At 35.4% G+C, this 26,245-nt stretch overlaps 1 protein-coding gene across 1 annotated transcript in view; it reads right to left on the minus strand.

Annotated features, from left to right (window-relative positions):
* The window catches only part of LOC141287657 (nuclear receptor corepressor 2-like), a 61,900-nt gene extending 39,091 nt beyond the window's left edge, over nt 1-22,809 (minus strand). The window contains exons 1-2 of the mRNA XM_073819806.1: nt 22,683-22,809; nt 8,857-9,034 (exon numbers count right to left, since the gene is read on the minus strand). Of these exons, the coding sequence (XP_073675907.1) occupies nt 8,857-8,955 (99 nt within the window). The 5' untranslated portion in view covers nt 8,956-9,034; nt 22,683-22,809. The remainder of the gene's footprint in view (nt 1-8,856; nt 9,035-22,682) is intronic.
* Nucleotides 22,810-26,245: the final 3,436 nt, after the last annotated feature.

The raw sequence follows: 26,245 nt of genomic DNA on the forward strand, positions 1-26,245 counted from the left end.
TGATTTTTGTGGAGTTCGTCAAAAAAATTCAACTGTATAGTTAGAATGTACTTCTTAAAGTCACATAACAATAATAAAAGTTAATTCAAATATTATTTTATAGGAATATCAAAGAATGTCACAATTTTTCATCCATGTTGTGCAGCACTTTGTTTGCTAAAAAAATTCAATGTTTAAATACAATTTCATTTTTGTGGATTTCATTGTTTAGACATCCTTTTTATGTATAAATCATTGCGATAAACCATTAAACAAACTATTACAACTGAATCCAGAACATAATGTTATAATTATATAGAAAATATTTTATATACTACATAGTTAAAAGTTTTTGAACAGTAAGATTTTTAATGTTATTTTAAAGAAGCTTCTTCTGTCCGCCAATATTACATTTATTTAATCCAAAGTACAGAAAAACAGTACAATTTTGAAATATTTTTACTATTAAAAATAACTGCTTTCTATTTTAATATATTTTAAAATGTAATTTATTCATGTGATCAAAGCTTAATCTTCAGCATCATTACTCCAGTCTTCACTTACACATGATCCTTCAGAAATCATTCTAATATGCTGATTTGCCGTTCAAGAAACATTTTTATTATTATATTATCATCAATATTTAAAACAGCTGAGTACAGTTTTGGATGATTTTTTGGATTCTTCGATAAATAGAAAGATCCAAAGATCAGCATTTATCTAAAATAAAAAGCTTTTGTAATATTATACACTTCAAAAGCTTAAAGTCAATATAATTTATTTTATTTCTTTTTTGATAAAGGAATAATAAAAATAAATACTTTTTTTAGCAAGAATGCTTTAAATTGATACATTTAAATTGATTCATAAGTGATAATAAAGACATTTATACTGTTAAAAAGATTTCTATTTCAGATAATGCTATTCTTCTGAATTTTCTATTCATCAAAGAAACCGAAAAATTTCACTCAGCTGTTTTCAACATAATACTAATAAATGTTTTTTTAAACAGCAAATCAGAAAATCACACTGATTTCTAAAGAATCATTTGACTAGGGGTAATGATGCTAAAAACTCAGCTTTGAAACCACTGAAATAAAGTCCATTTCAAAATTTATTCAAATAGAAAAGCAGAAAAGACTTCTTCAGAAATGTATTTTTAAATAATCACAATTAATCATTGGACAGCGCTATAATAAATAAAAATAAAACCAATTTTATAATGTGAGCGTAAGAGACGTCATCGAAAACAAACATCCAAGACATAAATAACCCTATGACATTAAAAATCCTTAGACCTCAAGAAAAAAAAAAAACATCACATGATGTAAGACCTGCTGAACTACTTAAACGCAGTGATATTTTGACTGTGTGATTATGGGATGACTGTACAGTGTGTTCTGCTGACATTTCCACCACTTCTTTCTACATGGAAAGCTCTCAGCTGCCATGACAACAGCTGTGTCTAAACATCCCTCCACTGCACTGTGGACATACAAGCACGTACGTGTGTGTATACGCATTTCATATCTGTTCCAGAGCCATTTCACGCACCGTTTCAGGTTACGGACAAGAATGACCCTTCAAATCGCACGACTTGGGCACCCAGAACTGGAAATGACTACTAGAGACCAAGAAACTGCCAACATCCAACAACTGCCAGTGTAAACTGGGTTTTAGCAATCAGATTTTTGCCAGGTGGAAAAAAAAAAAAAAAAAAATCTAATTTTCCACTGGATTCAAGACCCATCTAAAGACCTAAAGGTCGAGCCCAGTAAGCAACTCCCAAACAACCACCCAAAACACTCTAGGACCACGTGCCACTCGTCATTTCTTCAGACTCCATTGTCTATCCCAGTACAGATGTGTATTAGTCTGACAAACTTTGAAGAGTGAAGAACATGTAAAATCCAGTTCTGAGCTCTGACTCAATAACACGTTTATGAATCACGGGCTGTCAGGCTAACACGAGTCATCCGACACCCTGAGCTGTAACGAGCCATCAGACACAAACGTGCTGGTTCACACCTGTCAGAGTGCTGCAGGTATGCTGCAAATGGCACACACTAATATGGTGTGTGTGTGTGTGTGTGTGTGTGTGTGTGTGTGTGTGTGTGTGTGTGTGTGTGTGTGTGTGTGTGTGTGTGTGAGAGAGAGATCTCCTCCCTGAGCTTTCGATTCCACTCGCTCAGCTTCATGAGTGTCATCGAGCGTGACATCTCTTACATAAAGAGAGCAAGAGATTTCCTGTGTCCACTTTGACTTGAGTGTCCTTTCAAATGTCCCGCTGTCTGTCTCTCACCAAAACACGCTCAAATCCTCATGTAAATATCCTCAACCGCTCAACCGTCACATCTAGGTCAGCTCCATTACTAATTAATTACTGTTGCACAATGGCTTCCACTTACACACACACACAGTGTTCTGCCTCTAAGCTCTATATTGTTAAGGCTGCTAAAAATACACAAAAGCTTTAGGGGGAAGTCATAACAACTCAGCACAACGTCTCTGGATCGGGAGCGTGATCACACTGACCTTAGCGCGCAACACACACAGCCTTGCTCTAAGGGTGTAATCATTTTGCCCTTTACATCATGCCACAAGCAGGAGGTGTGATCACAGCGACCTTCATCCTGCTGCACACACACACACACACACACACACTCAGAGATGCACATTAAGGGGTGTAACTCAGCTGTCCTTAACACAATTTAACAAACACACAAACATTTTCCTTTAAAAAAAAAGCTTATTTAATCATTTTAAGACTTGAACAATAAGCCCAGTGTAATGCTGCAGAATTTAAATGTCTGATAAATAAATCTAAAAGCTGTTTACATAGCAAAACCTAGTGAAATGTCTAGTGAACGAAGCAGTTCTGAACTACAGGCTGCAAAAGTCAACGCCTTATGGAAGATTGTTTCCACCACTGTATACAAACATTTTAAAAAAGGTAATTGCGACTTCTCACAATTTAGACTTTTTTTTCTCTCAATTATGAGTTGCAACTTGCAATTGACCATATGCACGAAATACTTCCTTGTTTAGACAAGCCAGCTCAGTCATTTCCGGTCAACTGTACTGTGCGGTAATATGAGCGTACTTTGTTCGTTTTCTCTACATAATCCATTCACAATCGAAGAAAAGTTTTGTTTGTCTAAGAGGACCAATCGTCCATGTATACCGTTTTAAGAATGACAAACGCCAGTTTAAAATAATTTGCGAGTAAATCGGCTAAATATGTGCAGTCATTGCTATGATTGACAGTAATAACCAGACCAAACAAATGACAAGCTGATGTAAAAAAAAAAAAAAAGAGCTCAAATGATTAAAACTAAATTCAGAGTAACAAAACTACAGCAGTAACAAGTCTGTGTTGGTTAAATGTAGGCTATTTAATAGATTTTACAGTTCAAGATAAAACTTAAAAGTGGTTATTCAATTTTATAAAATATTTCAAATTCCTATCGATTCATATTGAGTGCATTATTTAATTATAATACCATAAATATTTAACGTATTTGTAGTGAACTATATATTAGTATTTAAATAATTCACCCTTATAGGCTGTTTGTGTGTGAGCTTAATGACTTTCTGCACTTGCTAAACTATATACTTTAGGGTGGTATTTATTACTACAATTTTTTTATACTGGTAATTTTATAATAAATCGAAAAGCAAGACGTCTTGAAAAATATAGGGAGAGGCAGCTGCATAATAAATAATCCTCTGCTGCCATCTATTGGTTATATGGGGTAATTCCATATTATTTTAGCCAAAAATAGATGTTTTCCGTGAAGTCATTTTTTCCGATGCCTTTTTTATGAATGAAAAATGAGTCCTTGAAGTAGAGTTGGAAAATAATAAAGGCTTTGAAATACTGCAAGATTTTAAAAATGTGTTCATGACTATAAAGGCAAGTTAGTGATTATCAACAATACGATTAAGATGTCCTGGAAGAGAAATATCGCTAGCTAGCTAACGTTAGCCTAAACACGTTATGATAGTGTTTAGCTGTCAGCATTTAAATGTACAACTATGCAGATATGGTGAGTACGGATTGCCAGGCTCATTTAAATTAAATGTTGTTAAATAATATGAAACTTAATGTTCATGCCGCTAACATTGTTTATAATGTTGCAATTATAATTTTTCTCAGTTTCTGATAAGAGCGAGGCACTAGATCAGTCTCAAGAGTGTCCACCTAATATATAGCACATATAAAATGAGCTTCAGCGGAAGTTTACGAGCTGGCTTATCGTTATGCGGAAGTTCTAAAGAATGCTCCGTGCATAAGGTCAATTCTGACTTTTTTCCTCAGAATTGCATTCGTTTCTCTCAATTCTGACTTTTTTTCCCCCTCAGAATTGCATGTTTGTATTAGAGATGCTCCGATCAGCATTTTTGGGGCCGATCACCGATTACCGATCACCAAGATCACAGAATGGCAGGGGAATGGGAATCTTTTATCTATAATCTAGCAGAGTTTGCACCATTTGTAGAAATGAAACTAACTCTAAATTAAGTATATTGAAAAAAAACTGTAGAAATAGGCTACAGTCAAGATCTTGAAGAACCACCAAGTTAGGGTTGTAGACGATTGTATGGTGTATCAACGATAGTTAGAGATATCGCCAGTTGCTGCTGCCTTTGACGATAACAAGACGATTATTATTATTATCCGTCAAAAAGGCGCCTAACTTTAGCGATGCAGTGCAGAGAGTCGGTTCTAGGATGCTTCAGAAACTTGCCGTGATATAAACACGCATAGAGTGGCCACTTCGCCTTAACGCGCCACATGGGAAAGACATTTATTCATCATACAGTGTAGATAGATAAACTGATTATAACAGGAGTGTTTTTTAAAGTGCACCTCGCACTAGACTAAGCTACACTAGTTAGTGATGAAGTTCTTTGATAATGTAAATGTTCTTTGCTTGTTATTTGTAGCTGCTTTTTAAGATGATGTAAGGATTATATTATCCAGCATTGCACAGTCATTAGGATAAAGGTAGTAAAATGTGGTTTAGGCTGAATTAAATACGATATATCAGAATCCGTCTGTATATAGGAAACATAAACATTCACCTCAGTAACATCTATATGCGTTCATTAGAATTGCGATGCGATAAAATGGCGCTAAATATACGCAGGTGATTTACACGGGCACCGTTTCTCCTCATTCTATATGAACTGAACTACAGCATGAACTGATGACAAAGATCAGACATACAGCGGTAACATTATTGCAATATGACGGGTATAGAAAGATACATTCATTTACATTCAAGCACGCACATTTACCACTCACTGAAGATAGCAGAGAATGAAACCGAAAGTAAACTTGAACATCTCCGGCAAAACTACAGTCAGCGCTCTGTACACGCACAACTTAGTCACATGCCCAATAACAAGACTACCCTTACAAAACGAATAAGGAATTTAGTACTCATGTTGCCACTAGTAAGCCCCGCTCTGCTGTTGTTTACCTGTGCGCCATGCATGCACGTGTGAAAAAGTTGCGCAAGTATTTTACGTCAAGTGATCGGCTTTTTTGATCGGCGCTTTTGGGGTTCGCAGATCAAGCTATTTTTAGCCAATATCGGCCGATCATGATTGGTGGCCGATCAATCGGAGCATCACTAGTTTGTATCTCGCAATTTGAATTTCTTTCCTCAGAATTTTGTTTCTATCTCACAATTCAGACTTTTTATCCAGAATTGTGTTTGTATCTCACAGTTCAGAATTGTGTGATATAAACTTGCTTTTGTAAGAAATAAAGTAAAAATTGCCAAAATATAAACTCACAATTCTGACTTTTCCCTTCAGAATTGCATGTTTATATCTCGCAATTCAGACATTTTTTTCTCAGAATGGTTTGTATCTGGCTATTCTGACCTTTTCCCTCAGATTTGCATTTTTGTATCTTGCAATTCAGACTTTTTTCTTAGAATTGCATGATATAAACTCGCAATTGTAAGAAATAAAGTCAAAATTGAAAAATATAAAAATCACCATTCTGGTCTTTTTCCCTCAGAATTGCATGTTTGTATCTTGCAATTCAGACATTTTTCCCCTTAATAATTGTGTTTGTATCTTACAATTATGATTTTTCGCCTCAGACTTGCATGTTTGTATCTTGCAATTCTGATTTTTCACCTTGACTTTTTCTTCAGAATTGCATGTTTCTATCTCGTAATTCGGACTTTTTTTTCTTAGAATCGCATTTGTATCTCACAATTCAGACTTTTACCTCAGAATTGTGTTTGTATCCCGCAATTTAGAATTGCATGATATAAACTTGCTCTAAATTGTAAACTAAATCAAAATATAAACTCACAATTCTGACTTTTTCCCTCAGAATTGTGTTTGTATATCGCGATTCAGACTTTTTCCTCAGAATTATGTTTTTATCTCACAATTCAGAATTGTGTGATATAAACTTACTCTAAATAGTAAAAAATAAAATCAGAATTGCAAAATATAAACTCACAATTCTGAATTTTTCCCCTCAGAATTGCGTTTGTATCTTACAATTCAGACTTTTTTCCTCAGATTTGCACGTTTTTATCTTGCAATTCAGACTTTTTTCTAAGAATTGCGAGTTTATATCTCATAATTTAGATTTTTTCCACAGAATTGTGAGATATAAACGCATAATTGTGAGTTATAAAGTCCAGTTCTGAGGGTAAATCATAAATCAATTTCTCAGAATTGCAAGTTTATATATCACAGTTGTGTTCTCTAAAGATAGAATTGCAAAATATAGGTAATTGCGACTTTTTAAAAATCACAAAAAAAAATCTGAATTTTGAGTCGAAAAAGTCACTATTAACTTTTTTATTTTTTATTCAGTTGCAGAAACAGGTTTCCATAAGGCCCCCTTTTTCTCTGTATTAAAAAGTACTTTTCGCATTACTAGGTCCAAGATTTACAAAATAAAATTCTTAACAGCTATTTCATTAACTTAAGAATAAAGTCAAGAATGCTTTGTATTCCCAACAACATTTCATAAGAATTTTCTCTCTTTGCTTAAGACTGTTCTAAAGACAAAACTACAGAAGAACTAGAATTCCTGAAAAGAATGTAAATAAACTCTTTAAAACACTAGTTTAAATTTTAGAAATCCCAGAAAGAGTGTTTCAAATGTTAAATATGTTATTTAGTGAATTTAGTAACAATTAATTACTTTTTAAAAAATCACTATAATTACAAAAGGCTTTCTAAATGGTTTGTTCATAAATGTTGAACAAAGAAACGGGGAAAAAAAATACATATGCTTTTGCATAGAAAATTAGTCTTCAAAATTTTTAGTTTATCTTTATCAGCTGAACTTCTACAAAATGTTATCATTTAGGATCCTTGGACATGATAGGTTATACAGCTAAGAATCAGTTTCTCTTTGTAGATTTTACTGTAATTTCACTTCCTGCGGTTGTCAATTAAGCAGAGTTTCACAATAGAATACAGAGATATTTTAAATGCTCTCCTGTCAGGTTGTTCTATCCACAAGGTGAGCCTGTTCCCACAGCCAATATTACACCACAAACGCTTTAAAACTTTTGCCAGCAACACTGTGACTCTTCCCGCACAGTTTGACTCATCTACTGGGTCTCGTTGTTCCTGTGAGGAAGAGAATAGTGCGAGTCTCTCAAGCAGTCAATAAACACTTTCAGTATTGGCTACGTGATGCACACTTGGCAAAACCTGATACAGTCTGGTGACACCTACAGTTGTAAAGCACCAGAAATGGATCTCACATGGTGTGAGGCAGCAGTATGTTGTTATAGAGAGACTGCATATATTCCACCTACACACACAAACACCCTTCACAGAGCCCCTGACCTAGAAAAGAGAGTTCCTAAGAAGTTGCAGAGTTATTCCAAACATCTGCCTGTGCCTGTACCGTTACACCACATACACATTCATTCCCGCACAACCTAACAAATAAAACCACAGCTGCAAAGTCAGAGGTTCTGGTGTTACTGACATAATTCTTCAAGATGCAATCTTTTAGACACTCAGCCCAAACAGTATCTACACACTCATGCCGGTTCCCAGCAGGCCTGTGTGGTGGTAAATGGCAGCGCTGGCCGGGATGATAAAAACGCAGGCCAGCGGAAACAGACAGGTTGATTTACGAGGCCAATAAATATGGACTAAGCGATAATCTGCCGAACAGACTTATTATCGCTCTTCTCTACAGTCAGATTAATACATGTACAGCATGCAGCATGCTTTCTAGCCTAATCCCACAATAATCACAACGCACAAGCCTGAGGATTCAGAGTTAAAACTCTGTGTTTGCCACAATGAATGTTAACTTTAAAGATAATTATTAGGTGTGGGAGGAACAAAAAAAAAAAAAATCTCTGATGAAGTGTGATTCTCTCATTGTGTGGTAGAGACTGACACTGAGTAGAAGAAATAGTTGAATAAAGTCAATATTTTTGTTTTCATTGTGCACATAAAGTATTCTCGTAGCTTCATAAAATTAAGGATGAACCAGTAATGTCATGCGGACTATTTTAACAATGTCTTTACTACCTTTATGGGCCTTAAACGTGGTACTTGCATTGCGGTCTAGGTAGAGTCAAGAAAGCTTTCAGATTTCATCAAAAATATCTTAATTTGTGTTTTGAAGATGAACAAACGGGTTTGGATAAACATGAGAGTGAGTAAATAATGACTAAATTTAACTTTGAGTGTACTAACCCTTTAAAAATTGTCTGGAAAACATCTGAATGGTAGTGCAGATTTGAGACAAAAGGCAATTCATGTGCTTCTTTATTTTAACAAAAGGTGGACTAATATGACATCTGGGTATTAACACTGCTGACACCCATCTTGAAAAAAATATATATAAAAAATGCAAACCTTTGCCATTTCCTCAGCTCCACCCACAGTTAGCGGCTGACGATGACTTGAATGACGAATAAGAGACTCCGCCCCGATTTCCAAGCGAGGACGCTTCATCTCGGAGTACTCCACTTCTGATTGGTTGCCGGGGTCCTGTAGGTAAATGTGTTCATATCGGATGTGGGGCTCTTGACCTCTGTAAGAGAAAGAAAAAGCAGGAAGAGAAGTGAATTATGGGTAAGAGACGGACATTAGTCTAACCAGAAAGAATGTCAGGATTAAAAGGTTAACGAAGCAGTTTTGTCCTTTTACACACACTGACATTTAGCAGCAGACCTCATATGGGTGAAGAAGATTCCAGTAATACAAAATGCTTCAAATTCATAAGGAGGGCAAGGCTTGATTTTATCCACTAGGAATTAATAGGATCAGGAAAAAGCGGGCATTTAATACCAGAATTGGCAGAACTAAATTTGTTATAACAACTAGCATTTATTTATACAAATGAGGGAAAAATAAACATGTCTAAAAAAAATCTACAAAGACACAATGCAATGACCTTGATGACTAAGAATCCCCACAGACATACTAACACAACACCAGCCCTAAACATCCATTAAAGGATTAGTTCACTTCCAGAAGAAACATTTCCTGACAATTTAGTCACCCCCATGTCATCTGCGATGTTTGTCTTTTTTCAGTCAAAAAGAAATTAAGGTATTTGAGGAAAACGTTCCAGGATTTTTCTCCATATAGTGGACTTCAATGGGGATCAACAGGTTCAAGGTCCAAATTACAGTTTCAATGCAGCTTCAAAGGGCTCTACACGAGCCAAACCGAGGAATAAGTGTCTTATCTTATCTTGAATACATCTTAAAGGGTTACTCCACTCCAGAATGAAAATTGTTAATAATCACTTACCCCCCATGTCGCTCCAAACCCGTAAAAGTCTTCAGAACGCAATTAAAGATATTTTGGATGAAAAACGAGAGCTTTTTGCCTGTCCCATTGACTGTCAGGTAAATACCACTGTCAAGACCCAGAAAAGTATGAAAGATATCATCAAAATAGTCCATCTGCCATCAGTGGTTCAATCATAATTTTACAAAGCTACAAGAATACTTTTTGTGAGCAAAGAAAACAAAAATAACGACTTTATTCAACAATTTGTCTCCTCCGCATCACTGTAGCACCATTTTGGATAGTATCCCCTGGATGCAAACAGTGCAACACACGGATATGTTTTCTACATTTATTTACACTTTGATTCAAAGGAAAACAGTGTATTCGCATGACGAAGCTGACAGAGAACAGCATATGCTGTTTGAATACAGGGATACTATCCAAAATGGTGCTACGGTGACGCGGAGACGACGAATTGTTGAAAAAAGTAGCTATTTTTGTTTTCTTTGCGTACAAAAAGTATTCTCATAGCTTCCTAAAATTATGGTTGAACTACTGATGACAGATGGACTATTTTGAGTATTTTCATACTATTCTGGGCCTTGACAGCGTTATTTACTTGGCAGTCAATAAGCTCCCAGTTTTCATCCAAAATCTCTTAAATTTTGTTCTGAAGACAAACTAAGCTTTTACGGGTTTGGAACGACATGGGGGTAAGCGAATAATGACAATTTTACATTTTGGGGTGGAGTAACCCTTTAACCACAAATGCTCATCTTGCACTAGCTCTGCAATGTGTGTCCGCAACTTCACACATTACTCAAATCACGTTGGAAAGGTCATGCGTGGTTAGTTCTTCATCTGTGTGCTCCAGGTCAAAAATGTAAGGTAGGGCAAAAATTCCATCACATTTTCTCCTCCAACTTTAAAATCATCCACCATTGTTGTTTTACCCATTTTTTGTTAAAGGCGTTTGGCTTTCTTTGCACGTTCGCTTTGTAAACCCTGATTCTGTACTTACAACTACATCACTTGTGACCTTTCCAACATTAGATTCAACTTTATTGTTATTACACATGTACAAGTACAAGGCAAGAAATGCAGTTTAGGTCTAACCAGGAGTGCAATAAGCAGCAAGTGCAGGATAAAGGTATAATTTATAAGTTATAAGTGCACTTATAGGAGATATGTACAGGGGGAAGCTATGGATAATATTTACAGATGAAGTACTGTGAACATAATTTACAGATGATAATTGAACATGACTACATGTATAAAGTCGAGCTAGTGCAAGGCGAACAGTTGTGGTTAAAAAGTATATATATTTAGAAAATGACCAATCATTTTGCTAGAAAATACACTTATAGACCCTTAAGAGCCCTTTGAAGCTGCATGGAAACTGCAATTTGGACCTTCAACCCGTTGGCTCTCATTGAAGTCCACTATATGGAGAAAAATCCTGGAATGTTTTCTTCAAAAACCTTAATTTCTTCTCGACTGAAGAATCAGAGACATGAACATCCTGGATGACATAGGGGTGAGTCAATTATCATGACATTTTTATTCTGGAAGTGGACTAATCCTTTAAGGATGGGTCCAATGAAACACCCAGTAATACATGAGCAGTCAGGACAGGTCTGGATCTCTGCAATTATTTGACAAATAATCTGCTAAGTGCAGGCCGCTCAGACCAAAGATGAGCGTAACCATGGTAATGTTTGAGTGCTGCGGAGGCAACAGTGCCATGCCGTGCTAAGTACAGGAGTGAGCCTTTTCACACGAGAGTGCGAAGAGTAAACTAACCTTGATGGCGGTGGACAGAGTGTGAGATATAAGAAGAAAAAGAGAGGTCCTTGACCCTCACACAAGTACATTATTCACATCAATCACGTATGCACAACATCTCTTGCTCTCGTTTTAAGTCAAGCAAACACATCTTCATGTGTTACATCTGATTCTACAAAGCAGCAATAAAGTGGCTCTGAAACACCTAAATGTGATATATTACAATAATAATAAAGTATATAATAATTTTGCATGGTGCATGTTCCCAAATTCATGATTTAAGTAGGGTTGGGTATCGTTCGAATTTTATCGATTCCGATTCTTACCGATTCCTAGTTTCGATTCCAATAACACAAAAAAGTCAAACATTTTTATTCTGTATTTTTACAAAGCTTTCTGTTGCAGCTGAATAACATGAGCAAAGAACACTTAGGCCTAAAATGAACTTTTGCCTATGGTTTTAACCAAAAAAAATACCACAGCAAAAACTAGACTAATATAAATTTCAAACATTAAATTATTAAAAGACAAGTAAACAATCAGTAATAAAATAGGAACAAGCAAATAAATGAGCAATTGCATAAATAAATACAACTGAACAAATTCTAGGTATAGAAATTTCAATCAAAACTTTAAAAACACTGCATAGTTTTCTTTTCATAAATAAAATTTAGATTAATCCTCATTACAGTTACAAAAGATATCTGTTTACTTTCACTTTCGACAAAAAAGGCTGTGTTTATGATGATATACTGACATATTTTTGTGCATATTGGGTGGTATTATCGAATACCTGGTTCTTATAAATTTGGAACTTGGTTCTCAATACCAAACCCTCAATTAATCGTGCTGTTGTTGTATTCTCTATGGTCAAGTGGTTCACAGGCCTTCCTGTAGCTCAGACTGATCAAGAGCAAACATGTATACACGCACATGAACTCAGTAACCCTGAACGGCAACAGTACACATCACACTAAAACCACATGTGCGCACACACAGTGTTTCAAAAGACTTTCCCTTCCTGTGCCAAACCCAGAGATCAGACACATGCGAACACACTAAATACACACATATGCACTCAGTACCCCTAGACATCTACACATCCCCATTATTTTGCTCACAGATCACAAACAGTGCAGACTGTGTCTGTTAGACATTTGGAAAACATACATCAACAATACCCTTCACATATTTTGCCTTTAAGCACCGTAACCAGAGGTGAAATCAGGACATAACCATTCAAAAGACAAAGCAGACAATGTTAGCTGAGGTATAAAACTATAGAGCTGGAGTGTATACGCTATGAAGGGAATAAAAGTGTGTGGGTGTGTCTAAACGTGTGGGTTGTACACTGTTGAGAACATGAATGGGTGTATCCCTCATATTAATTACACAGTCTACCCAGCTTAAATAAACAGTACACACAGACTCCAGCCCTGACTGTGATTAATACAAACAAATGCTGACGTACAAGCATGTGTTCATACCACAGCACACAGACAATGAAACGCAGAACAGGAAACGTAGCATGATATGTGAATACTACAAACAAAAGACGCTTGACGCAATTGAGGCAAGGAGAGGAAAAGTCATTAGACTGTTATACAATCGCACACAACTGCTTAATCGTGGCCTGGAATCAGACTCAAAGAATCAGTCACACTCAGGGCTCTACAGTGTGACCATTTCAGTAACATTTGTGACTGAAAACTACTGCGTGCGACTATGAAAAATGTTTAGGAGCACCATGTGCAACTAACCCGATCAACATATGTGTTTGCGCTGAGGGGAGCTTCAAAGGTTTCTATGCGTTTTTTGCAACACCATATCTCGCGAATCCTGTCACAGTGTAGAAAGTGTGTAAATAAGAGATTCATTGTGCAGTGTAGAGAGCTTTGTTGATTATAATGGAACTTAAAGAAGTTAAATAAATGTAAATAAACGTAAAAAAAAAGTTAATATTAAGTGACTTACATTGTCTGACTATAAAACTATTGCCTGATTTTGCTTCATTTCGTTATCAAAAATAATCAAACTGTCACAACTGTGCCGCTGCGCATCTCCATTCAAACACAGCAGTGTTTCGTTTATGGATGAATGTGCATCTTTAAACAAATCTAGTGAGTCAATGATTCAATTACCCATTCATAATTGCATCATGCCACCTCTGAGCCTCATTAAACTTGAAAATACACCTACAACCCCTTTTTGTGTTCTTTTATGCCACCTCTTTAGTACATATTAATACAGATTTCATTCGATTGACTCATAAATTGCTAACTAGGGCTGTGCAATATGGACAAAATAATCATATTGCGATTTTTTGAACGAATATTGCGATTGCGATTTTATTTGCGATTTTTTTTGTTGCTTTTTCAAACAAGCTACATACATACATTCTAAATGTATTCAGTGCACAAGAAGTGCATAAAACATTTCACCATGAAATAACACAGTATTGAGTTTAATAAACAAAACTGTAGTAAAATTGTCTTTAAAACAGACAACATAAAATAAATAAGCCATTTTACCTTTTTCCCGGTACTTTAGCCTACTTTGTGCAATAACGAATACATTCATTTCAGTGGAAAAATAAGTCCAAAACTCTCTATTTTAACATTTTGAGGGTTCTAAAATCTTTTTTTTTTTTTTTTTTTGAAATTCTTGTGTTTTAATTTTTCTGATAATGAAAAAGCATAAACCTTTATTTATTTTTAATCAAATGAAAAATAAACCCTTTTAGTTTTTGTCAAACAAACAGAAATTTACTGTTAAAATCAATGCGTGGAAGAAAAATTATATTCAGTTTAAAACGTTTAAAAATAATTAAGTGGTTTATCTTGTTGTAATATTTTTTTATCATATATATTGTTTTATGTAAATTATTTAAATAGGAATATATAAACACCTACATTATACTGCAGGGCTCTAGACTAACTTTTTGCACTGGTTGCACTGGTGCGCCTAACTTTTTTTCTTAGGTGCACCAGCACAAAAGTTAGGTGCACCCAAATTTTCAACCGCATCACATTTAACACCGCAGTTTTACAAGTTCACTTTTTTTTTACTTTTTTATTTTATTTATTTTTTAATCCCTGTCCATATAGGCAATATTGACTTGTAAATGATTAACTAACAATCTGGTCAATATAAAGTTCTTTATTTGAAACTTATTTTTTTCCCCAGTACTTTACCCTACTTTGTGTAATAACGAAAACATTTCAGTGAAAAAATAAGTCCAAAACTCTCTATTTTAACATTTTGAACAATAGGGCTCTACAATCTTTTTTTTTTTTTTTTTTTTTGAAATTCTTGTTTTAATTTTTCTCATAATCAAATGAAAGCATAAACATTTATTTATTTTTAATCAAATGAAAAATAAACCTTTTTAATTTTTGGCAAACATATATATGATTTATAAATAGGAATATATAAACACCTACATTATACTGTACAAAAGTAATACAGGACTAATATTGTTCTGTTTCATGTTAAACCGTACTTTTATTTTGACAGGTTGCCGTGGAGTTTCTGTGTGTACAGTATGATATGATGATTTCTCAAATGAAACGGTAAAAGTGACACAGTAGGTTTGGAGATTGAGTTTATCTGTTCATATGAGATGCAAATGCCAAAAATTAGCGGGAGCGTCACGCGTGCTTCAGTAGCCTATACGCGTGTAGTTAAAAAAAAAATACACGTCTCCACCATTAATACATAGAGGCAAACGGAAACATGCAGGATTCATTTTAAACGGTCTTTTTGCCTTTCAGTTTTCATAGACATATGTATATATAATATCTATGTTCATAGACACTATTCCATATCACGATTTGAATTAAGTGGCAGACCAACTTTTGATTTATCAATCCAGAAATCAACGTATTACGTGGCATTCCGCGCCATAGTAAATTCGGTTTTTATGAATGGAGTCCGCGATCCAGTCCGTGTTTTTGCGGAGAAGGCATTGTAAACGCTTGACAATGTAGAGACATCCTGACTGCATCACATGCATTTTCAAACGTACACACACGTACAGGAATATCTGGACCACGGCCAATCAGAGGGGGGGCGGGATCCGTCCTTCATCTCTGATTGGTTTAGACCACGATATGGGTCTAATGTGTGTCTGTTGTTGAGTGACGGAGTTTCGTTTTTTCCCCCTTGAACGGCTGGTCGCACCGGTGCAACCTTTGATTTTTTTTAGTCGCACCATTGAGAAATTAGGTCGCACTCTAGAGCCCTGTACTGTACAAAAGTAATACAGGACTAATATTGTTCTGTTACATGTTAAACCGTACTTTTATTTTGACAGGTTGTTGTGAAGTTTCTGTGTGTACAGTATGATATGATGCTAGTTTTCTCAAATGAAACGGTAAAAGTGAAACTCACAGCAGCGATTTGGCGATTGAGTTTATCTGTTCATGTGAGATGCAAATGCCAAAAATTAGCGGGAGCGTCACTTGTGCTTCAGTCTGCATGTAGTAAAGAAATAAAACGCGTCTCCACTATTCATACATTCAGAAGCAAACGGAACATGCAGGATTCATATTAAAACGGTCTTTTTGCATTTCAGTTTTCACAGACACTAGTCCATATCGCGATTTGAATTAAGTGACAGACAAACTTTTGATTTATTAATCCAAAAATCAACGAATTACGTGGCATTCCGCGCTATAGTAAATTCGGTTTTTATGAATGGAGTGCGCGATCCAGTCCGTGTTTTCTTGGAGGAGACATTGTAATCACGCGACCATGAAGATATAGAAATGACATGCCTTAGTGTAAATAAGATAAATAACATAAGGCAATTAGTATGTTTAATAAAAGAACTATGTATAGACCTGTTCTATAGGAAAGATAACCTTAAATGACTTCTATTTTGACGTTCAAGGGGGGCGGGGTTGCCGTTGGGGGGATAGATAAAATCGCAGCCTTGTGCGGTTTAGAAATCGCATGTGCTTAAATCGCGATTTTTTTGCGATTGCGATTAATTGCACAGCCCTATTGCTAACTTATTCTTTTTGTTCTTATTCTGTTATTTTAATAAAAAAAATTAAAAGCTTCAAAAATATAATTTAAAATTTGGCATAAAAAGATTACATTTAATCAAACTAAAAAAAAAAATGCCATCACAAAGGTAAAAACAAAATTCCCCTGTAAATCACTTTAAGGAGTCAAATATCATGTTTTAATGGAAAGGCTAATTTTTGATCAGATTTTTTAATTATCGATTAGAAAGTGCTCCAAAAATGTTGATTGTGCTTCTAAATTTTTTAAGTTAGGAGCAGTAAGCGTTGAGCCCTGGTCACACTGGAATTGTTTTTAACTGAACATGAATTAGTATATAAACAATCATTATTAAATGAAATTGTAGAAATTAAATCAACATGGTTTCTTTAATGAATGACGCCAATACTGATATCTAGACAGGTTGGCCAATGAATAATTTTTATGTAGACATATGTAATACAAAATAATGACAGCAAATAAGATGTAACCAGCCAAGCAGGGTCTGTTATTGACTCAAATCAGTAACATTTATTACCGTACCAGACCTATTCATCAGACTAAAGGTGCGGACACATTCACTGTTGTTCAGGGAATTTTCACAGGCTAAATCCAGACATTTCAAGAGATTCTGTAATAGGCTGGTCAAGTGGATTCAAAGCTTTGACCAACAGAATGCGACTTGGTTTTAAAGTGACTTCTCTATGAGCGGTGCTGCATGACAATGGACCTTTTCCCCACAAAATTTCACTAATGTGACTGCAACTAAAAAAAGTATGAAAACCACAAGATCCTAAAACAAATAATTTAAAGGGATCGTTCACCCAAAAATGAAAATTGTGTCATTAATTACTTATGCCATTCCAAACCTGTACGACCTTCGTTCATCTTCGGAAGACAAATTAAGAGGTATCTGAATAAATCTGTGAGCTTTCTGACCCTGCATAGACATAGTTCAGCCTAGTCTCATTGTTTATATGTAGGTATTAGTACGTAATGTTTAGAAGCACAAAACATACGTTTTTGTAAATTTTTATTGATGCTGAAACGTACAATTTGGACGTGTTTTAATGTTTAAAACATAAAAATGCCTATTTATTTTTAGCTAAAATCATAAAATATTTACGAATCTTTTATATCATGAAGACATTTGTATTAATGCATTTTTAGCATTTTGTCAAAAAGCAATATAGAGTTTTAGACCACTTAACCTACCCCCAAACCTAAATCTACAGTGAAAAATAAAAGACATAAAACGTAATTGACTGAAATATGCATGAAAATTACCATTTTAGTAACAATATGGCACTAAAAAGATATTTTTTTATAGTCGCTATTCCTACTCCTACCTCTAAACCAAACATCCTACCTCTTTTTTGTACAGTATAAAGAAAAACATGACAGACAAACATGCAATCACAACAATTTATTCTTCGCAAAAATGTCAAAAAGACTACCAAAAGTAATCCAAATGGCAATGCGTTGCAGCCGCAGTCCTCTATGGTGGAATACAATAGTTTTGTATGAGATGCAGAGCACAACTTAAATTGTTAATCGCTGAAAATATTATCCAGACTATTATCCCGATCCACTCTGTGAAGGTGTGCATTTTTCATTCAAAAACCTCACTAGAAATAAAGCATGCCACAATCTTTAATGAAGCAGGCAAGAGCCAATGAGATTGAAGCAGCAACTTTTGAATTTGTAAGGAGTACATCAGCGCTGGTTTTGATGCTTATGAACATGGCTGAATAAAGGCTTGGATTTGGGACTGTTCCTTGCAATTGTATGGATTCTGTAGATTTGGAATACAGCGCACAAATAAAATTGATTCCTTTTGTAATTGTTGCTTTTTTGGTATATTTTATGGTTTTACTGTCAGTTACAGCGTGTCAAAGAAAATGCCTTGTGTCCCATGGCAAACAAAGTAAACATTACATGAGAAGTAATGACTAAACGATTGCATAAACGTTATCCATTTTAAGGGTTTAAAGTGTAGTCTTGTTTAACATTATGTATTCTTTGAAACAATATGGCAGCAGAAATCACAGAACAGTACAAAATGTTATTTTATATTACAAAAATATGTAAACAATTTAATAATGCAATTAAAAACATAATGCCATTGATATGACAACATGCAATAATAGTAAAATTAATGCTGCGATTTCAATATTCATAAAGATTCATTTGTAAATCAGTAAAGTTGTTTACAAATACACAATTTCTTTTTTATTTGTCGTCAATACATCAGTATTGTACGTTAAAATGCTGAAAATACGTCAGTATTGTATGTTAAAATGCTGAAAATATATCAGTATTGTACGTTTTGATGCTGTAAATACATCAGTATTGTATGTTTTGTAGAACCATTTTACGTAAAATGCATACAAATTATCATGAGATCACATTTGGTAGTTGCATTTCTGTCTATGCAGGGTCAGAAAGCTTTCGGATTTCATCAAAAATATCTTGATTTGTGTTCCGAAGATGATAGAGGTCTTATGGTTTTGGAACGACATAAGTGTGAGTAATGACAATTTTCGTTTTTGCCAATTGCCGTTTTAGCTGCCAAACTGCAGAATTTTTGATTTATGATTTGTTAAAAGAACAGATGTAATTTACGTTACATGAAATGATTGATGCAGTCACACAAGGGGAAATAAAGATCTAGTGTCTTTCACTAACAATCACAATTAAACCGTAATTTGAAACATCACCAAAAATACTTATTTCTCTGCAGTGCTTCTCAATAATTTCAGTAGAATGACACGAAAGCCCTGGTGTGTTGTGTCTGGAGTGTTTACGTTTGTTTGCATTTCTGCACTGGTGGAACTAATCTAAACCAGAGCAGAGGTAACACGTACATTGGCAAAACGCAATGTGTGATAAGATACTGCAATGCTTGAAAACACACACTATAACCAAAATCCCCCAATTTCAATAGGCGCTTGGCACTTACATAAATCACATCACACTGCAGCTTTCATCCATGCTCTCACTCTCTTTCTGTGAGTGGGCAAGATAATCTGATCTGCAGGCAGGATTTGTCATACAGAGTCAACGACAGAGAGAAGGAGAGAGAAAGACAGAGAGCAACCGAGAGAGAGGTTTAACTGGCCCCTGACCTCATTCTGAATTGAGGACAGATCATGCGTGCTGAATGTTTGAGCTATTGTAGAGAAACTTTGGCCCTGTACCGCTGTAATGCTCTCGCTCTCTCCTCTTCTGCCATCATTCCACCTTACTGTCAGTCTTTCACTCGCACAATTACCAACCCTCTTCCTTTCCATCCATCTTGCTTTAATCTCCCTCTATCCCTTATTATCTCTCTCTTTCTGTAGAGGATAACAGGTGATAAGACCACAAAACATCTTTTCAACCCCTATCACTTATGTCATCACAAAAGGCTTATGTCTTTGAAAAAGACAGAGAATTTAAACCAAGCAAAACAAAACACTACAGACTACAACTAGTCCGGGGAGCATTTGATTCTTTACATTTTAAGAAATAGGCCTGGCTGCATGTTATGAAGCACTTTTAATTGTAGAACATTTGATTATGCGTGCCACGAAATTTTAATAGCACCAGTGGTTTTTCATTTTACTTGGATGCCCATCAAAAAAGCAAATTGACAGTTCCGCAGTGGGGATGGAAATGATGTGGAAGAGCAGACATACACACCTTACCCACACACAAACACTTTAGTATTCAAGTTAATCCATCCTACCAGCAGCTCTCTGTATCTCAGGGGGTGTTAGTCCATCTCCTGTGAGAACAGCCAGCTCTACTGTACCAGGCTCTGATTATACAGCTCAGCTCACACACACACACACATATTCAGCATTCAGACTGAGGAACACAGCTATTCCCAATACACCCACGCACATATTCAACACTGTGCTTCTTATATGGCAAAAAGAATCACAGCATGAAGGAAAAGGAAAAACATGATATTTTTAACCTAGTCTGCACACACACATACAAATATCACTGCATTTAACAACAATAGTATAGGTGAGAGATAAGAGAAAAAAAAAATAAGTTTCTGATTCTGTTCATTGGTTTCTTGATTGATAGTCAACTGAAGAAGACAGCATTTTGATTAACATTTATTATGTTAACATTGATAAAAATTAAAGAATTAGTTCAGTTTCAGAATAAAAATTTCCGGACACTTTATTCACCCAGTCATCCAAGATGTTTGTGTCTTTCTTTCTTCAGTTGAAAAGAAATTAAGGTTTTTGAGGAAAACATTCCAGGATTTTTCTCCATATACTGGACTTCAAAGGGAGTCAACAGGATGAAGGGCCAAATTTCAGTTTCAATGCAGCTTCAAAAGGGCTCTATACAATCCCAGCCCGAGGAATAAGGGTCTTATACTTACATACTTTTAACCATAAATGCTCATCTTGCACTAGCTCTACGTAATGCGTCTAGGAAATCTGCAGGATTTGTAAGCTTAAATGTAATATTTTAAGACCTTTTTTAAGACTTGCACAAATAAAATTAATAGCATGTGCGCATTAACATTAAACTGTAAAATGACTGTAAAAAGCATGATTTACAGTTTAGATACAGGTTTCACAAAAACAATAAAGTTTTATAAAAAGACAAACTTCACATTTCAGCCTCCAGTCAAAAGTATTAATTGTTATATTAATCAATTATTATCAATAAATTATTATAATTTCCTATAATAATTAAATAACAAATACAATTTACTGTTTAGATTTTTAATGCATTATCTTCTTATAGATCCACCAGTTCACATTTACAGCTCTGCGTGTTTGCAGGGTAAAAACATAGGTCGATTATTACATTGGTTTAAAAAACAACAGGATTATTGAAAATGCAAATTCATTCTCTGCCAGCAGGTGGCGCTTTTGTAATGGCAGAAATATAACGTTTCCCCAGTAACAGCAGTACACAAAGCAGTGCAGCACCTGACTTTGAAACATGCAGCACTCATATTCAATGAAATCATAGCCTTTTGTTAAGTTTAATCGTCGCATTAAGCTATATTGTAATTCTGGTCTTTCCACCCCCAAATTCAAATTCTTTCTTGTACAATTTAAGATTCGCAATTATGTTGGAAATGCCACACGTGGTTAGTTCTTCGTCTGTGTACTCTGGTTCAAAAACATAACATATAGTAGGGTGAAAAACACCTAATTTTCACCTCCAGCTTCAAAATCGTCCAACATCATTGTTTTACCTATTTTTTGTAAAGAGCGTTTAACTTTCTTTGCATGTTAACTTTGTAAACACTGGGTCAGTACTTCGTCGAGCTAGTGCAAGACATGCATTTGTGGTTAAAAAGTTTTTTTTTTTTAATGGCCGATTATTTTGCTAGATAAGACCTTTATTCCTTGGCTCATTCATCAAAACAGCAATTTGGACCCTCAACCCGTTAGTTCCCAATGAAGTAAAATCCTGGAATATTTTCCTCAAAAACCTCAGTTTCTTCTCGACCGAAGAAAGAAAGACATGAACATTTTGGATGGCATGGGGGTGAGTAAATTATCAGTAATTTCTTTCTTCTGGAAGTGAACTACTCCTTTAAGCATGGATAAACTGTTTACAAGATCAATAATATGCAAAAACATTAAAGTAAATTTGTAATTTCATGCTAACCTCAGGTTGAAAACTACTGATTTGGGAATGTTTAGAACAGATGTAGACTGAATAACAAAAAACAAACAACCAAAATGACTCCTTCCCTGATAGATGGTTACAAACACTGAAGACTTGCAGATTCCCACTGGAGTACTACATTAGATAACACTGGAAGGAAACACATCCTCTTATGGAAAGTGACATTCTAGAGCATCACTGCATAAGCATTACATAATGCTTTAGTCACCTCCTAAAGCCAAGAAAGCATAGTAAAACTGACAAGGGCAGTGACAATACAGGACTTTGTGTCCATGCCTAGTTAATGCTTCCCTAAAGCAGAATCTTAAATGAGAGTAATAGTGTTGGCCATAGCTGTCACAGCCTCTGCCACAATATTAAAAATCTCAACAATTGATTGTAGGCAAAATGGGCAACTAGCCTGAAGGACATAAATGGATAGGATTGAATAGACAAGATCTCAGTGCAAGGCAACTCTGACAGCCCCAGTATATTGTTTGTTTGCGTACCTTTCACTGCCTGGTTGAAATTCAGACAGAAGCGATGGTCTGCGGCGGTGAGGCTGAGACAGTGATCCATGGGGCAGATGGGAACTGTAGTCCCGAGCGTGAGGATGGTAGTCCACCAGTCCACCAACATCCTGAAATAAACAAGTGACACATTTCACTCGCATAATAATACTATGAAGAATGTGACTACTGAAATAGCAATGATACCATCCTAGATTGAATGCAGATGTTTACTGATTTAATCATGCTTTTTATTATATGAAATCCAGAAAAAGATCTTAGATCAGTGGTAAATGCTGAGCGCAATTAGGCTAAATCTTTGGTACTCAACCCAAAGCTTACAGATATTACACAGCCTTTTAGTGGAAGCTTAAAGTCTTACTTTTTGCACGAAACTATACACGTCATGTCAGTCATGCACCTAACTCTGGAAAGTAATCCACCCATGAAAAAGAACTTCAGTCAAGAGTCTCAAACTCTGAAATGTTACACAGTTACAAGTTACTTGCTAGTTCTATTAAGACCAATATTAAGGATTACCAATTTTTTGGCATCAAATGGTACAGAAAAGCAATAACATCCGCTTTGTGTCAGACCAAGTAGATATTCTAACACGAAGAAAGTTTTGGAGGATGAAGTGTTGTTCCACCTGGCTTCTGAGCTGTCCAGGGTTGAGTACCACTGATTTAGATTTTCTATGGTTAATAAGACCAGACAGTAATCTCTGCCAGATGAAGATGATGGCTGAGAGTCAAATCTCACGTGATAATCTTCAGGATCGTAAGATAACCCTTTGTTACTAAATTCTGGCCAAATTCCAGAGTCAATGATCAGATCTACACTGTTGTTCAAAAGTTTGGGATCAGTAAGATTTTTTAAATATTTTTTAAAGCAGTCTCTTATGCTCATCGAGGCTGCATTTAGTTTTAACAAAAATACAGAAAAAGAATATTGTGAAATATTATTACCGTTTAAAATAACTGTTTTCTATTTTAATACATTGTAAAATATAATTACTGTGAATGAAAAGCTATATTTTCAGCATCATTACCCCAGTCTTCAGTGGCACATGATGTTTCAGAAATCATTTTAATATGCTGATTTATAATCAAAATGGTAATAATTTTCCAAAATAGTAAGTCTTTAAGTTTTATCAATTTAACACATTCTTGCTGAATAAAAATATTAGTTTTTAATATAAAAAGGAAAAAAAAAATTACTGACCCCATCATTTTTAATAGTGTACAGTTGAAGTCAAAAGTTTACATACACCTAGCAGAATCTGCAAAATGTAAATTTTACCAAAATAAGAGGGATCATACAAAATGCATGTTATTTTTTATTTAGTACTGACCTAAATATATCACATAAAAGACGTTTACATATAGTCCACGAGAAAATAATAGTAGAATTTATAAAAAATGACCGTTCAAAAGTTTACATACGCTTGATACACTTAATACCGTGTTGTTACCTGAATGATCCACAACTGTATTTTTTGTTTAGTAATAGTTGTTCATGAGTTCCTTGTTTGTCCTAAACAGTTTAACTTCCTGCTGTTCTTCAGAAAAATCCTTCAGATCCCACTAATTCTTTGGTTTTTCAGCATTTTTGCATATTTTAACCCTTTCCAACAATAACTGTATGCTTTTGAGATCCATTTTTTCACACAAAGGAACTCATATGCAACTATTACAGATAGATCAAATTCTCCAGAAGGAACAACTAGGCATTAAGACCAAAACTTTTGAGTTTGAAGAGGGTAAATTTACCTTATTTTGTCTTCTGGGCAACATGTAAGTATCCTCTGTAGCTTCTGAAGTGTAGTACTAAACGAAAAAATATGATATTTAGGCAAAATAAGATAATTGTGCACATCTGTTTAAAAGATTTCACCCCTTGGCTCTTAATGCATCACTTTTCCTTCTGGAGCATCAGTGAGTGTTTGAATCTTCTGTAGTAGTTGCTGATAACTGTAATAGTCCCTCAGTTGTCCTCAGTGTGAAAAGATGGATCACAAAATCATACAGTTAAATACACAAAAATGCTGAAAAACCAAAGAATTTGAGGGACAGCTGGCAATTTAACTGTTCAGGACAAAGAACTGACTCATGAACAACTATCACTAAACAAAAAAACAAAAAAAACAAAGCTGTGGATCAGTCTCAGTTTGCAGATGTGTAATAAATAAAAACACATTTTTTGGAAAGATTTGTAGTTTAAAATATTGAGGTCTTATGTAGTCATACCGTATGGGCTCTCAGCTGCAGAGGAAGGGTGGCGGAACTGGGAAGGTGACGAGCGTCCACAGCCCTCCGACCCTGAGGCACTGACTGAGGGTGAGAGGACATGCTGACGATGCAACTTCCTCTACACACTGAAAGTGGGTGTGGTCTTGTCACAAACAATGTGCATCATGGGGCGTTGAGTCCTGGCAGTCACCGACCTGGAAGGAATGAAAGAGAAACTGTTAATAATAATAATAATAATAATAATAATAAAAATAATAAATATTTGTTAACACAACTATCAATCTCTAGAGTAAAAGAAAATTGCGAGCAAAACCATACAGCATGCACCAAACTTTGGAAAGCCAGGATAAGCGACTAAGAGTCTGATCACAAGTGAGAGAGAAAGAACCTGAAAGAGAGAGAGAGAAGTCCTAGCCACCACCTGCTTCTGGCCGGATACATGTCTGCACACTGTGTGAATGAATGGATCACTCTGTATCCCCCTCTATATCCTCTTGTTCTTCGTTCTATCTCTTCCTAGCCTCATTAAAGCAGCTGGTGTGCTCTGCTGCATGATAATACTCCCATTTTCACAGGTACAGCAAAAACACACAGAACGGCTAAACCACGTTTATGTTCAAAGTCCCTTTAAGGCAAGTCTGTTCACTCAAACTAACTATCCTGGGCAGCAAGTCTAGCTCATATCTACTTAAAAACAGACAAATCGTATTAAACAATGCCTAGTTCATTTTATATTGATGTTCTTTGTGAAAGCAGGTTACAGCTTACTGTAAAACATATGCATAACTCACATAAAGACTTACAAGGAGTGGTTATATAACAGAATGTGTTCCACCTGGTCTGCTGATACATAATGAAACTGCAGCATAAAAAGTACTTTACATTTACCTGTATATTGAGAATAAAATGCATTTACTCTCCCTACTACTTTGGATTCTCAAAACATCACTGAGCAGTCAGACAGGAGAGACTGGAGGGCTAAGAAAGCACTGCAGTTGTAAAGTTTGATAGTGTCAGTCAGAGGTGGTGGTTCCACTAGGAGCTCATCAACACTGTTTTCACCACACTATGAACTGCAGACAGAAAGAGCAAAGCACCAGGTGTTGAAAGCACCAACCCAGCATGGATCAATCTTAAACACACCAGGCAATCCTTAAGAATACAACAGCATGCCTGGAATCATATATAATGCTGTCAGACAAGTTACACAGTATATGTGAAGCATTACTCTTTTATCCAAGATTTAATTTTTTTTTAATAAACAGAGACCATATCTTAACAAATAACCCCCAAATTAACAGTATTGGCATT

Source organism: Garra rufa, chromosome 15, assembly GCF_049309525.1.
Source record: "Garra rufa chromosome 15, GarRuf1.0, whole genome shotgun sequence".
Taxonomy (NCBI): Eukaryota; Metazoa; Chordata; class Actinopteri; order Cypriniformes; family Cyprinidae; genus Garra; species Garra rufa.